Source organism: Delphinapterus leucas, chromosome 1 (assembly GCF_059928025.1).
Source record: "Delphinapterus leucas isolate spDelLeu-1000000601 "Yukka" chromosome 1, BTC_Dleu_Yukka2, whole genome shotgun sequence".
Classification (NCBI taxonomy): domain Eukaryota; kingdom Metazoa; phylum Chordata; class Mammalia; order Artiodactyla; family Monodontidae; genus Delphinapterus; species Delphinapterus leucas.
This window is the reverse complement of record NC_143129.1, coordinates 46,832,755-46,847,966: the sequence shown is the minus strand read 5'-3', so window position 1 is coordinate 46,847,966 and position 15,212 is coordinate 46,832,755. Positions and strand designations below refer to the sequence as shown.

The 15,212-nt window shown below is 48.5% G+C and overlaps 1 protein-coding gene across 1 annotated transcript in view; it reads left to right on the top strand.

The window, feature by feature from the left end:
* Positions 1-15,212, top strand: part of LOC111184697 (uncharacterized) — a 96,335-nt gene that overhangs the window by 62,013 nt on the left and 19,110 nt on the right. Inside the window, exon 3 of the mRNA XM_089909546.1 lies at positions 2,889-3,003. Coding sequence (XP_089765672.1) covers positions 2,889-3,003 — 115 coding nt within the window. The remainder of the gene's footprint in view (positions 1-2,888; positions 3,004-15,212) is intronic.

Here is a 15,212-nt window from a genome sequence, read left to right as displayed (position 1 = left end):
AATTATTTCAACCAGGATTTTATATTCAGCCAAATGATCAATCAAATGTGACGGGAAAGTAAAGACACTTTTAGACATGCAGGACTCAAAACCTGGGCTCATCGTGAAAGAGGAAGCCCATGGCATCCAGGAACAGGGGCTCTAGCAAAGGAAAGGGCAGAGGGAAGTCTCAGGACCAAGAGCAAGGAGCCAGCCCAGCCTGAGCGGTGGAACCAGCACGGGGAAGGGAAGTTTCCGGGCCAAGGGACACAGGGCAAGGACTGGCAGATTATACAGCATGGGTGAGCAGTGGGCAAATTATTGCTAGGCCCCGATAGATCCATTGAAGGAATTGGGGGAAATTGTTATACGTAGAAGAAACTAAGAAGTGGGAAAAGGGTGGGGGATTATTTTTGAAAAAATGCATGAGGAAAGGTATTTAGGTGGATATTTTGAAATCTAGAGTAAAAAGCAGAAAAAAAGAAGCTACTGAGTTGGAAGTGGTTGCTTCTGGGGAGCAGGGCACAGGAGTAGAGAGGGTTGAACTATGGGCCACTGGCTTTCACCATGCCTTTTAGCCCTATTTGATGTTTAACTATGGGAATAGGTCACTTTAATCAAATAAACATACATTTTTATGCAAAAATAAAGAGCATGGGCTCTAGCGTCCAATTACCTGGGTTCAGATCTCTCTTACTCTCTTACTGATGGCAGGGCCTGGCTTGAGCCAGTGGCTCCTTATCTACCTTGTTTACAAGGTAGATAAGTTTCCTTATCTACCTTGTAAAACTGAGGTGAGGGTTAAACATAATTTCTGTAAAGGGCCTGGCCCTTTACAGAATGTATGATCAATAAATCATAGCCATTATGATTTTTAAGACTTCTGAGAAATTCCATGGTAGAATGAAAGCAAACTCCACTGCCCCATGTTTGGGAGGAGCTGAGAAAACCTGGATAAATGTCACCTTTGTGTTTGCTAGTATGTTCTCCAGCTGTTGTAAAGCTGCAGACATTCTGCGGGCTCCCACCCCACCCCCTCGCGCTCTTGGTCACTAGTGTCATCACAGTCACCTTCCAGAGTGGCTTAGGAGAAGCTGGGCATGCGGCAGAGAGTGGCTTTTCACATAAAGGCCCGGTTCATTCCCAGGGGCTGCTTGCAGGTTTTCCTTCTGAAGCAGTCGTCCCTCACAGCAAGTTGCCTCCATGGGAGGGATCCAAAAGCAGCTCCAGGTAGGGACATTGGTGCAGGGCAGGCAGAAGGCAGCTCCAGGCTCAGCGGGGGGCGGGGAGCACGTGGGCATCAGGCAGAAAAGTCCAGTCCCTGACCTGCCAGGGTCCTGGGCTCAGAGCCACCACAGTGATCTGGTGCCCCACCCAACTAAGGGGGCCTCGAAGGAGGGCCTGGGGCTGCGTTTGCTCACCCCCTGGCCTAAATATATACACATACTTATTTAAACAAACATATTGAATGGGGAGAAGTCTGGAGAGAGAGAGGTACCCTAAAATGTTAACCAGAATTCTCTCTAAATGGTGGCATTTGAAGTGATTTTCATTTCTTCTTACTCATCTGTATGTTTCAATTCTGGTAAAATGATCATACATTCCCTTTGTAGTTTTAATTAATAATAATGACAATAAAGAACAAGATGATGAATCCCTGAAAAGGGAATGGGTACATGAGGAAGGAAAGTTCTGTGGCCCCTAAAACGCACGAATGACCTTCAGCCTGAGAGACTTGGTAACAGCAGGGAAAACGCCAGCCCCCTGCCAGCCAGTGTTCCAAGATTTCAGAGACCCCTGCTTTGGGAGGGGTGCAAATGGGTGGTGGCGGGGCAGAATGACAGAAAACAGCTAAAGCCTCAATAACCCCTAATGCACGCAAGGTGCTGCTCTACGCTCGAACTCACTTAATCCTCACAGTGACCTCTTGAGGTAGGGTCACTTGTCATCCAACCTTAGTTTTTCCTTTTCTCCTTCACAGGTCCAGCCAAATAGGAGTGACTTGCTGTCTCCCATACGTGACCCTTAGTTTCCACTTCCTTGGAATTTTGTCTCCATGCCTTTGTTCAAGCTCTTTCCTCTTCCTAAACGCTTCCTCTCCTGTTTTCACACGCATAACGTCTCTGAGAGGGAGAGCAAGGCAGGATACTAACTCTTTCCTCAAGTAACCTCCGTCCCCTCTGAATTCTTTTTTTTTTCCCCTCTGAATTCTTAGAATTCTCACTTGGCAACACCGTTCTGCCGGCTTCATAATTAGTGCTGCAAGTTATGTTACAGTACATCAGCCCGGGTGCTCGGAAGAGGCATACAGAGTGGGGCAAGACGTGGTCCCGGCCCTGAGGGGCTTTCTGCCAGCCTAGGGAGAAGATGCCAACACAGCCAAGTACCCACAATAGAGAAAGGCCTTTAGATTAAGTGCTAGGGAGAGGAAGAGGGTCTGGGTTCTGCAGGGAGGCCTCCCAGAGGAGGTCAAGTGAACCGAAGGGGCCTTGAAAGGTGCCTGGGATTCCAGCAGGTGGAGAGGGAGAGGAAGGGGCCCCAGCGAGGGAGGCAGGAGGGGTGATGCTGCGCTGTAGTTTAGGGAGCGTGAACTGGTAAGGGCAGGGTTCCCGCTGGCTCATCTTTGCCTCCCCAGAACAGTTCCTGGCCACAGGACACGTCTCTCCTGGCCCATGGTGAGTGTCACAGGGCCAGCCACAGTGAGCATCAGAGACACCAGGCTGATGCACTGCCCCGGGAAGAGCCTCCCCCCCATCTCACCAGGTAGTGCCCATAGTGTGTAGGCAGAGAATATCTATAAATGAGTGGTGGGCAGCCCATGAAAGGACTCCTGGGCCTGCTCCCAACTGTCAGGGCCCTTTGTGAGCTGCAGCAAGGCACTTCTCCTCTCTGGTCCTTTGTTTCCCCAGCTGTCAGGTGAGATGACCTTGAAGGTACAGGGAATCCTATGGCAAGGGGATGAAGCCCATCGGCCATGGAGCCAGGACGCCTGGGCACAAATCTCCAGCTTCCTGAGTGACATCAGTAAGTAAATCTCTCTAAGCCTCAGTTTCCTGCGTTGTAAAAGGGAACAGTAATACTGCAAAACCTAATCAGAACATCATTCGTAGGATCCCAAGAATTCAACCGCACAAAACTTGGAGTCTCGTTACAGTGAGGATTAAGAAAAGATGGGACACTTGGAGCTAATCGCATTGTGTCTGTTCAATTATTATGAGGTGTTATAGTAGGATTCTTGTGGATTAAATGTATATAATATATATATATATATGTATATACAATATATTAAAAACACACAGTACATGTGCAATGGAAGTGACTAGCAGTAGTAGAACAAGAGCTCCCCAGCTGGCTAAGTGTGGGCTCTCTGAGAGAGGAATAGTGGGCTGGCTGGGAGCACGTCAGGGTCGGACTCTGGCAGGGCTGCTGAGCCTGCACTCCCTGAGGCCAGGAATCCTGACAGCCTGGCTGCTTCCAGGGCTGGTTCCGCTCTTCCCAAGGTTAGATCCTAGAAATCCTGGGGAAAACTCTGACTGGGACATTACCTCTGGGCAGGCAAGAAATGTTTTTCAAGTTCCCATGAGATAACTGGAGGACAGAGATGTCAATTAGAAACCACTCTCCCCTTTTTTGTTAAAAATACTCAGAATCGTGTGCGTTGTTAGTATCCCAAGCACTTATTCCCCTGTTAGCATCTATCACAAGAGAGAAGTTAAGCTCTTTTTCCACAGAAGGAAAGCAGTGTCAGAATAAAGCCAGCTCCTACCTCTCCAGCCCTGGCCCTGGCCATCCCCCCTCCCTGGGCGGGGACTGCAGAAGGCTTGCTGCGGGGGGGCAGGGCTGCCAGCCTCCTCACTCCCTACCCCTCACTGTGATGAGCTACCTCAGGCTATCTGCAGATGCCCCCATGCCAGGGGCAGCTCACGTAGGAGCCTGGATCCCACGTGCATCCTGGACAAGAGCTAGGAAAGGGTTTCCTGCTGCGATCTGGGCACAGCTCCATTCTGCATCTTATAAGCACAGGTATCAGAGTGGGAGAGGACCCTGGAGAGCCTCCCCTTTTACTAAATGAACTAAAGCCTAGAGAGAGGTTGTCCATGCCTCCCTGGCTCTCTGTCCCCTTTGCTGGTCCCTTCTCACCTCCCAATCTCTAAATGTTGGTGTGCCCTGGAGCTCAGAGCTTGGATCCTCCCACACCATCTCACAGACCTCACCCAGGCCTGCAGCTTTATGTACCATATGTATGTGCCTGCTGACAACTCTCAAATGTACATCTCCATTCCAGACTCTATTCTGACCTCAAGATTCATACATTCAACTGCCCACTCAGCTTCTCCACTGGGATGTCTAATAGGCACCTCGCTCCTCATGGGTCCAAAACTGACTTCCTGATCTTTTCTCCTCCCATAGTCTTCTCCATTTGAGTTCATGACAGCTCCATCATTGCTCAAGCCAAAAACCTTGGAGTCACTCTTGGCTTCTGTTTCTCTCACACTCACGCCCAATCCATCAGCAAACCCTTCCACGTACATGTAGATCCTGATCACTTCTCCCCATCTCTCCCTCACCCTGCTCCAAGCCACCATCAGTCCTGCCTTGTTTGCAGTAGTCTCCTTAGTGGTCTCCCTGCCTCCACCCTTGTGTCCTGTAGTCTGTTGTGAACCATCCCAGGAGGCAGACTATCCTGTGAAGATAGAGTTCAGCTGAGGTTTCCCCTCAGCGCAATGCTCTCCAGGGGTGCCCCATCTCATCCAGAGCAGTGGTCCATCTTATCTTTCCATCTACACTTGTAGGGTTCGCTGCCCGCTCACTCCACTCCAGCCCCAGTGGCCTCAAACCCACCAGGCGTTCTCCCACCTGAGGCCTTGGTATGTGCAGCTCCTCTGCTTGGGACTCTTCCCCCAGGTTTCCGCTTGCTCACTGCCTCCCGTCCTGGGCACAGCCTCGTTCCTGTCTGTATGCAAATGCCACCTTTTCGGTGAGGTCTTCCCCAGCCTGATTAGTTACAATTGCACCCCCTCCAATTTCTGTCCCCACTTTTTACTTTCTTTTTCTCCATGACGCTTATCACCGTCAAACATACTATAAACTTTATTTATTTTGTTTATTCTTTATCTCCTCTAATGGGAATGTAAGTCCCCTGAGATTAGAGATTTTTATCACACACACAGTAAGTGCTCAACAACTATTTGTTAACTGAGCGAATGAACAGGAATCAATGGTTCTGGTGCGTCTGCATCAGCTTTTCCCATGAGGACCATTGCACTTAGCCAATGAATGGAAGAGCAAGAAAACACCTAGATCACCAAGTTCAATACCTTCTTCACTTGAGGGACACTGAGATTTAGCAAGGAGGAGGATATCCCAAAACAGCACAGCACATTGACTTTAGAGCTGGGGCTGGGAATGGATCCTCCTGTCTCCCAAACAGAGCCTGTCCTCTGGTCCCCCTGCCACCCACGGAGGTCACTCCCTTCTGACAGCAATTTCCAGTCTCCTGAGCTATAAAATTAGAACAAGGAACCTACAGAAAACAAAGAAATGAAGTATGGGGCAGGGGTATTTTTAGGCTCGCTGGTTTCTAAGTGCATACATATATAGAAAGGTCTATACACATGGCTATATATAGGTATTAAATCAGGAAGTAAGTTGAGTGGTGGGTTAGCTTTTCTGGGGGTGGCCGAGTGAGGCTGCTGCAACACGGACAGTTTTGAGCCAGAGCAGCTGATTCCAAGGGAACTGGCCCTGCTGAGTCATCTGGAAGCCGCATACTTCACATTGAGTGTTCAGAAAGAGTCTGAGGAGTGAGAGCCTTCTTTTTCTTCCCCTCAGTCAGCCAGAAGTACCAGTGAAACTCCAAGGCCCACCCAACATCTTATGGTCAAAATCTCCCCAGTGCTGGCTTGCCGTCTTTGGGGGCAAATGGGGATTCTGAAGGGGGAGTCTGAGCAGTAACCTGGAGCCTCTGTGTCCCCAGTTGACCAGAGACACCTCCTGGGCTCTGGCCCCTTTGTCCACCAGGAACTTTCCAAGACTTCAGACCAGGCCTAAAAGATGAGACCTGGATTAGCATAACGCACTTCCTAATGGTCAGACGTTCTGTTTATCATGTATGGATCTCATTTTATATAACAACTTACTAGGAAGGTACTTTTAAAATTGTCTCCGTTTTATAGTTGGAGAAACTGAGGCACAGTGTGGGTAAGTGATGTACCCAGGTCTCTCAGCTTAAGTGGCAGACCCAAGCGGTCTAGCTCTACAGCCCATGCCCTTAGCCATCAGGCTGTGCTGCACTGGCAAGAGGGCAGGAAACCTGGGTATGTGTAGAGCATTTCTGGGGCTCTGAGATTCATGGCTGCATCCAGGTTTTGATGCTGCCGATCTTTGACTGGACTTTGAGCTAAGCAATGAACGTGTAGCAAGTACATTGGTTGCTTGTGGAAAGTGAATGGGGGCAGGCCTGTTCCTCCCACCTGGGGCAATCCAAGGGAAGTATCCTGATTCATGCTGTAGAAATAGGAGCTAGTGTCCTTTTGCAAGGCAGGAAAAGGACCAAGCACTAAAGCTGGGGCAGATCCCTGCCCTCACATAGCTTATGTTGTAGTTGTGGGACACGGACGATGACCACAAACAAATAAATGAGATAGTTAAGGTGGTTATAAAAGCCCTAGGGGCTTCCTTGGTGGCGCAGTGGTTAAGAATCCGCCTGCCAAGGCAGGGGACACAGGTTCGAGCCCTGGTCTGGGAAGATCCCACACGCTGCGGAGCACCTAAGCCCATGCGCCACAACAACTGAGCCTGCGCTCTAGAGCCTGCGAGCCACAACTACTGAGCCCACGTGCTGCAACTACTGAAGCCCGCACACCTACAGCCCGTGCTCTGCAACAAGAGAAGCCACCACGATGAGAAGCCCACACGCCGCAATTAAGAGTAGCCCCAGCTCGATGCAACTAGAGAAAGCCTATGCACAGCAGCGAAGATCCAGCGCAGACAAAAATAAATAAATAAATAAAATTGTAATAATAATTTAAAAAAAAAGCCCTAAACAAAATAAAACAAGGTAATGGAATGGTTATGGGTTCAGCTGTGTTCCCCCAAAAGTTATGTGTTGAAGTCCTAAGCCCCAGAATATGACTTTATTTCGAGATAGGGTCTTTACTGAGGTAATTGATTTAAACTGAGATCATTAGGGTGGGCTCTAATCCAGCATGACTGGTATCCTTATAAAAAGGGAAAATGTAGAGACAGGTACCCAGGGAGAACACCATGTGAAGTTGAAGAGAGATCAGAGTGATGCATCTACAAGCCAAGAACACCAAAGATTGCCACATGCCACTAGAAACTAGGAAAGAGGCATGGAACAAGTTCTTCCACAGCCCTCAGAAGGAACCAACCCTGCCGACCCCGTGATCTTGGAAACTTCTAGCCTCCAGAACTGTGAGACAATAAACCTCTGTTGTTTAAGCTACCAGTCTGTGGTGCTTTGTTATGGAAGCCCTAACAAACTAACACACAAAGAGTGTCTGGGGGAGAAGAGGATTAATTTAGCTAACAGATTGGGTTAGGTCTATCTGAGGAGGTGACAACTGGGCTGAAGCCTGAATATTGACAAGGAGATGCTCATGTGAAGATACACACCTCAGACATGGAAACTAACTTGGCATATCTGTGGGAGAGACGGAAGGCCCATGTGGCTGGAGCAGGGTGAGTGAGGGCAGAGAGGTTCAAGGAGAGGGAAGATAGGATAGAACCTTCGTGGAACGTGCTGGGAATTGGCATTTTACACTAATTGCAATGGGAAACCACTGGAGGGAGTGACGTGAGACCCGACTTTCCCCTTTGAAAGATCCCTCTGGCTGCTCGGTGGAAAAGAAATTTGAGGATCGGGTTAGGGGAGACCAGTTAGGAGTGTGAGGTTCACGTTCAGGTGAGAAATGAGTACCCTTGACTTAGGGCACTGGCAGAGGATGGGGGAGAAGTGGTCTGGTTGGTGATAAACTCTGGAGAACCCCGATAGGACTTGCTAGTCCTGGGATGAGAGAAAAAGAAAGGTACCTACGATGACCCCTAGGACTTTGGGCTAAGCAGCTGAAAGAGCAGTGGTGCTTCTTATGGTGGGAGTGGATAGAGTAGGGAGTTTCTTGAAGAGAAACAGCCAGTCAGCTCCCACCCAAATAAGATTTATAAGATGAGGCCAAAACAAAGATTAACGCGGCATAGTCCCTGTCCTAGAACTCGGAGCCTGAAGGAGGCAGACACATAAACAAATAATACCGACACACCGTGTGAAGTAGCTGGCAACACACAGCTACAGGAGTGACTCTGGGGAAGTCGGACAAAAGAGGAAAAGGTTTCTGTTTTACTTTTTCAAAATAATTTTGGACTTATATAAATGTTGCAAAAACAGTACAAAGAATTCCCAAATACCCTTCACCTGGTTTTCCCAAATGTTAACATCCTACAAATTTACAGTACAGTCATCAAAACCAGGAAATTAGCATTAGCTACAGACCCCATTCACATTTCATCAAGTTCCCCATTCGTGTTCTTCATCTTATCCAGGAGCCAGACCAGGATCACCCATAGCACTTAGTTATCGTGTTTCTGTAGTCTCTCTGGCCTGGGATAGCACCTTCATCTACTCGTTCATGGCCTTCATACTCTTGAAGAGTACTAGCCAGTTATTGTGTAGAATGTGCCTCAATTTGGGTTTGTCTGGTGTTTCCTCAGGTTGTGCATTTTGACAAGAACACCACAGAAGTGATGCTGTGCCCCTCTCAGTGCATCGTATCAGGCCGCACGTGAGGCTGATATGTTGTGGTACTCGTTATGTTGACTGTGATCACCCGAGTAAGGTGGGGTCTGCCAGGTTTTCCACTGTAAAGGTAGTCTTTTCCCCTTTGCTACTAATAGGCATCTTGTAGGGAACTACTTTGAGATGATGTAAGCATCCTGTTTCTCATCTTATTTTTACCCACAAATGTTTGTTTCCGTTGATGAGTCTTGCTTAAAACAATCACGACCGTGGGTGTCTGCCAAATGGTGGTTTTCTATTTCCTTCACACCTTCTAATGTTCATCAACTGAAATTTTTCTGTAAGAACCCTTTTCCCTTACTTGTTTATTCAAACATTTATATCAGTATAGACACATTATTTCCTATTTTTCTCTTGTTCTATAAGTTATAATCTGTTGTGATCTTTTTTTTTTTTATTTGCTCAAATTATCTCAGATTTGGCCATCGGGAGCTCCTTCAAGTTGGCTACTGTGTTCAACAGGAAAGTTTTGAGCAAAATTTATGACAAAGTTATGATAATGAGGCATAGGGACTTGTAAGGAGAAGGGAGAGGAGAGGCTTCCAGGCCTGGAGGGCAACCATGGGCTCTATACCCAGTGCTCTCTGAGGATGCTTGCCAGCCTCTGGGCTGGCTACTCCTGACCATGAGGGTCAGGAATATGCAGCCACGTGCCTTGTTCAGGTAGAGAGACCTCCACTGAAGGTGCCCCACCTCTGTCATGACCTTCCCAGGGACCAACCAGCAGGCTGCAGCTGCTACGGCACTTGGGCTGTTAATGCATCTGCCTGGCTTTGCCCAAGAGGGGCCCTCCGCCATGTGCACGGACACCTCCACCTCCAGCCACCTGCTGTCTGCTGCTGCCCCGCCAGACCTGCCGTCACCCAGGGGCGTGGGGTCCCCACTGCTCAGTCCCTAGCTGACTGAAGCGTGTTCCTTTGACCTCCTTGCCTGAAGGGGTTGTATCCGGGGAGGTGGCGAGGCTCTCAGAGCTGTGGAGTGACAAAACCACTTGGCCTGGAGACCATCTAGGTGAGACGGGCTATCGTTTTGACTGGCTAGCTGTCGTTTTTTCAATCCAGGGCCTCTGTGAAGTCTTGAGGGGATGCCCAAAAGGTAAAGTAGGTTGGAGCGGGCGAAGGGGCAGGGGAGTGGCAGTTGGATGACCATCATTCTGGTCCAGGCCCCTCCCCTGTTGACAGGGATGGAGCTGAACCCCAAAGGGAAAATGGCTTATCTAAGGTCACAGGGACACTTGGTGGCTAGGCAGGACCAGGACTCAGTGCCCAGAATCCTTGTGTCCTCCTCACCATTACACATTCCCAACCTGCTCTGCTTCTTGTTTATCAATGGCTGATGAGGCCGTAGTCTGTGTTTCCTTGTCCGTTTCCCTTGTTCCCACGGCAGGCGGAGAGACGGAGGCCAGTCTTCCAGCCCCTTCTGAGGCAGGGCCTCTAGGCACATGAGCAGCACTGACCCTTCACCCCCAGGGAAGGGGAGCTGTCCTGGGTCATTTAGCAAAGCAAGCCTGAACTCACCTTGTAATCTCTCCTGGCTGGAGGCCCATGACCTCACCCAGACCCATCACTAGAATCTGGCCACCTTTTCTTCCTTCTCTCCCTTCTCTTCCTTCAGTTCAGAATGGGAAGCCTCCTTTTTTTCCTCTTTTAAATTTCACATTAACCTTTAAGATAGGGTAAGCATTCACGTGACTCAAAATTCAAAATTTACAAAAGTTACGCTGTAAGAAGCCTCCTTTCCAGTCCTGTCCTTTGGACTTCCCCTCCCGGGGCAGTCACTGTGGTTCATAGGGTTGCTGCGAATTAATCCACAGAAAGCACTTAGAACCGTGGCGGGCACATGTTACACACACAGTGCGTGCTGCATCACTGTTTTTATTTTTAAACTCAATCATAGCTTTATCTCCCACACCCAGCACCCAAGTTTCACCTCCTCAGGCTCCCAACACTGTAGCCCTACTAGTTGTGACCATTTTGAACTCGGCCCATGCCTGGTGACCTTTCTGCATCCTGTCCCTGCTACTCCTTCAGGCTGGGCAAGCCCTCCCCACCCTGCCCCCTGCTGAAATGCCACCTATTCTCCAAAGCCCAGCTCAGATGCACCTTCCTTTCAAGGCCTCAGTCTCCTCCTCCTTTGTATTTCCCCATCCTTCTCGACTTCTGTGGTTGACTTTCCACAACCTCCTGCATTCATGTGAGAATCATATATGCTTTTGCCATCCCCCAACTCAGCTGTCAACTCCCTGAGGGCAAGGCCGGGATCTTTTTCATCTCTGAGTTCCCTGCAGCACTTAGCATGGAAACTTCCACGTGGGAAGTGAATAAATGCCTTTAAATTTAACTGCAAATTTGAACTCATTGGGGATGCAGAATGTGGACATGTGAAGAAATACGTACGCTGCCCAAGGTAGGACTCATTACTTCTCCATGGTCTAGAAGCCATACTTTTATTTTTTTTATAAATTTATTTATTTATTTATTTTTATTTTTGGCTGCGTTGGGTCTTCGTTGCTGCGTGCGGGCTTTCTCTAGTTGCGGTGAGCAGGGGCTACTTTTCATAGTGATATGCGAGCTTCTCATTGCGGTGGCTTCTCTTGTTGCGGATCACAGGCTCTAGGCACGCAGGCTTCAGTAGTTGTGGCTCGCGGGCTCAGTAGTTGTGGCTCACGCACTCTAGAGTGCAGGCTCAGTAGTCGTGGCACACAATCTTAGTTGCTACGCAGCATGTGGGATCTTCCCGGACCAGGGCTCGGACCCATGTCCCCTGCATTAGCAGGCGGATTCTTAAGCACGCCGCCACCAGGGAAGTCCCCAGAAGCCATACTCTTCTAATCAGAATGCACCAAGTTTTTCCCAAACCTCACAGGTGGGTTGGAGACCTGCTTTCTTCTGCTCACTCATTCCCTGTCATTCTGCATTTGATTTAACAAATCCTACAGTCCTGCAAACAATGTTTGCTTTGCTATAGCATCCAACTGTCTTTCATTCCTCCCAAAAGGTAAGGAGCAGGTGACAGAGAACCAACTTTAGTGCAGGACCTCATTAGCTTTGGGGCACAGACACACTACATGAATCAGAAACTTTCTACTCCTCACATAATGTGGCTCCAAAAAATCTAGTTAGGCTACTTTGCTTATAACCAAAATCTTCCTGAATACACTTGTGACCATATGTGTGACTGGAGCTCAGAGAAGAGGGCAAGGTCACCAGTCTACATATCCATAGGGACTATGTTGGGTTACATATAATAGAAATCCTAAATAACTAGTTTCTTCTTCCCTCATGTAACATAAATCCTGACGTCTGGTGGACCACACCCTCCATGGCAAAGACTTCCTCTACTCTTCTGCTCTGCCATACTTAGGATGTGACTTCCATCTTCCAGGTTGCCATATGGTCATAACATGCCACTGTGGCTCCAGACATCACATTCGCATTCCAGACAAGAAAAAGGAGAAAGATGGTAAGGGGCAAAAGGGCACAGTTGAGTCAGCCTCCTTTAAAGAGGTTTCTCAGAGCCTCTCCCAGCAACTTCTGTTTACATCTCACTGGCCATACCTGTGACCCATGCACACCCTAACTGCAGAGGAGCCTGGGAAATGTAATTTCTTAGCTGGGCACATTACTCCCCCAAATAAACTTGGGGTTTTGTTAGTAAGGAAAAAAGGGGGAGTAGGGATGGGGTTGGTAGTTAACTGTCTCTGCCACAATTGGGACAACTAAGGAAGACTTCATGGAAGAAATGGGCCACAGTAGGATGAGATGAGAACTTACCACATGCCAGGCACTTTATTAAAACAGGTTGGGGAGGGGAAGCTTCTGGTATCTTCACATGCCAGGGAGCGGTTCCAGTTTCCGTTTTAGAGATAAGGAAAATGAAAGCTAAAGCTATTCAATAATTCACTCAGGGTCATGTAAATGGCAGTCTAGATTCAAATTCCAGAATCTGCCAGGCTCCCTTGTCCCTGCCAGCCTTACCTGTCATCTGCCAGACTCAGTACATATGTAAGAGGAGGGAAAGAAGAGGGTTCAGAGATGGGGAGGCTCTCGGTGTGTTTCCAGGACAGAACTCTGACAGGGTCAGAAGGAAAAGAGAATGGAGAGGCCCAGATTGTTCCAAGTGGGTGTTTTCAAATGTAGGGATATCTTACTTACTTATGGGCTAATTGCCAGAAGAACTTAATCTGTTTTACACTTAGCATTAGCATGAAATAAAAGTTAAAAATCAAATGGAAACTGAGGAGACGTGTGGGGAATGAGAGCACCTTTTGTTGGGGACCCCAGAGACAGGGAAAGGGAGAGGGTGGGAGGCCCATGCCAGGCTGGAGGGCGAGTGGGGCAGGGGGTCTCTGCTCGCGCCAAGTCCCTCCTGCTCTGGGCAGCAGGCAGCACTCTGCCACCTGACAAGAGCTGGTGGGGCCTGACCGGCGAAGAGCGTGCCGGGCTGCTCTGGGTCCCGGGAACATTCCCGCCTCAGGCTGGCGGACTGCGCGCAGAGCGAAGGGGTCAGATGCATCTCTGCCCCTTAGGAGCTGGGTGACCCGAAGCAAGTTACTTCTCTGACTCTCACCCTCTGCATCTGAGAACTGAAATAATCCTACCTTGCAGGACTTTAGGGAGAAAAAAACAAGGTGTACATAGCCTGGCAAGTGCTTAGAAAACAGAACCTGCTAATTTCGTTAACATAATTATTATTATTGCTTTTGTCATTGTTGCTGTCTAGTAGATGACGGCACCATTGACTAAAACCTGGAATATAGAAAGAGGAACGGACTGGTGGAGGTAGCAGGGGAGGCTGAAGTTAATCAGTTACAGTATTGCCCTTTCAAAGAGAAGATGGATCCTGGCCCTGGCCTCGATTAGTTAATGCATTGAAGGGTTAAAAACAGGAAACAGAAAAAAACCGTATTCCAACCCTGTATAAATTTATCAGTAAACAGTCTGGTAAGCCCCTGTGATGTGCTCAGCATGGTTCTAAGCTCTCTGACAAATATATGAAAAGAAGAGTAAAAACTCAGTTAATCCAACCATTGGGAAATTGTGGCAGGTGAATTTTCTGGACGCCTGAAAATTTACCAGCCCCACACACTTTAGGCACTTTTTTCTTAATGTTAAAAATTGTGGATGGAAATATTTTTTAAGCGCACTGTTCTCATCCCTGGCTTCCTAGTGACTATCGAATACGTCGTCATTGAGAACAACATGTGCTCTGCTGTCTTGTGATAGGGTGATGGCCCTGGAGGCTGTGGGGTGAGGCTGGCTGTTTGCTTCTACCCTTATGGTCCCTGCACACTATTTTGTTTTTACATTTGCTTTTATAGTTTTTCTAGGTATTCTCTCACTGTCAGGCTTTTGTGTGTTAATTTTCCCTTCTCTTTTTGAGCCTCCCTTCTAGTGCTTTCACTTTATTGCTTCTGATGTGCTCTAGGTTTGGAGACCAGACATAAATGCTTCATCTTTTATAGCCCATCTCAGCCCAAAAAGGAATTAAGGGAACTGTTACAGTTTATCAAGTACCTACTATGTGCTGAGCATTTTACTAGCTGTTTTGCAGCCATTATTTCATTTTTTACCACAGCCCTGTGAGTTGGAAATTTTTATCTCCATTTTTTAGAAGTGTAGACTGGGGCTCAGAGAGTTTAAGCACTTTGCCCAAGGTCACACAGCTGCTGGTGAGTGGCCTAGCTAGAATTCAGATGCAGTGTGCCTGGTACAGGGACCATCCATGCTTTTCCCGGTGTGCTACACTGCTTTGAGTCTGTGGTAAATCACATGCTGTTCGCTGTTGCTTGTTACTGTGTTGGGTTGTGATAGCGTTATCTTCCTAAATATTATAGAACGTAAGCCCCTTGAGGGCAGTGACCTGGCTGCCCACTTACATACTGCCCACACCATTGCCTAGTGCCAGGATCCAGGTGGTCAACAGCTGCTTTACAAAGAGTGGGAGCCTGGAAGAATGGGGGCAAGAGAATGGAGTGGGCCATTGCCCCTTGGCACCCAGCACCTCATACCTCCCTGCTACCTAAAACCTTCAACTTGCCCCAGATATTCGCTCAGCATTTGCTGAGCCCAAATCTCCCTTAGCTTGAACCAGCAGCTGCGGAAGCAGCCCACGTGGTCCACTCTGGGTTGGGAAGGAGGAGTGGCTACCCAGGCTACTGGCCTCCCCCTGGGGACCGACCAACATGGAAGCCAAGCCCCGGTGAGACACTGCAGGGAGGTAGCAGCCCAGTGGGGAAGGCTGGTGTTGGGCCCAGGATTTTCACTAAGAAATTCTAGAGCAGGTACCTCTGAGTAAACTCCTACAGAACTTCTTTCCTGAAAGGAGAGTGACTGGAATTCCAGTGGATCCAACTTTCCAGCCCAAGCAAACAGCAGACCAGTATCCCAGCAGGGCCTGATTTTGCTAGGTAATGCTG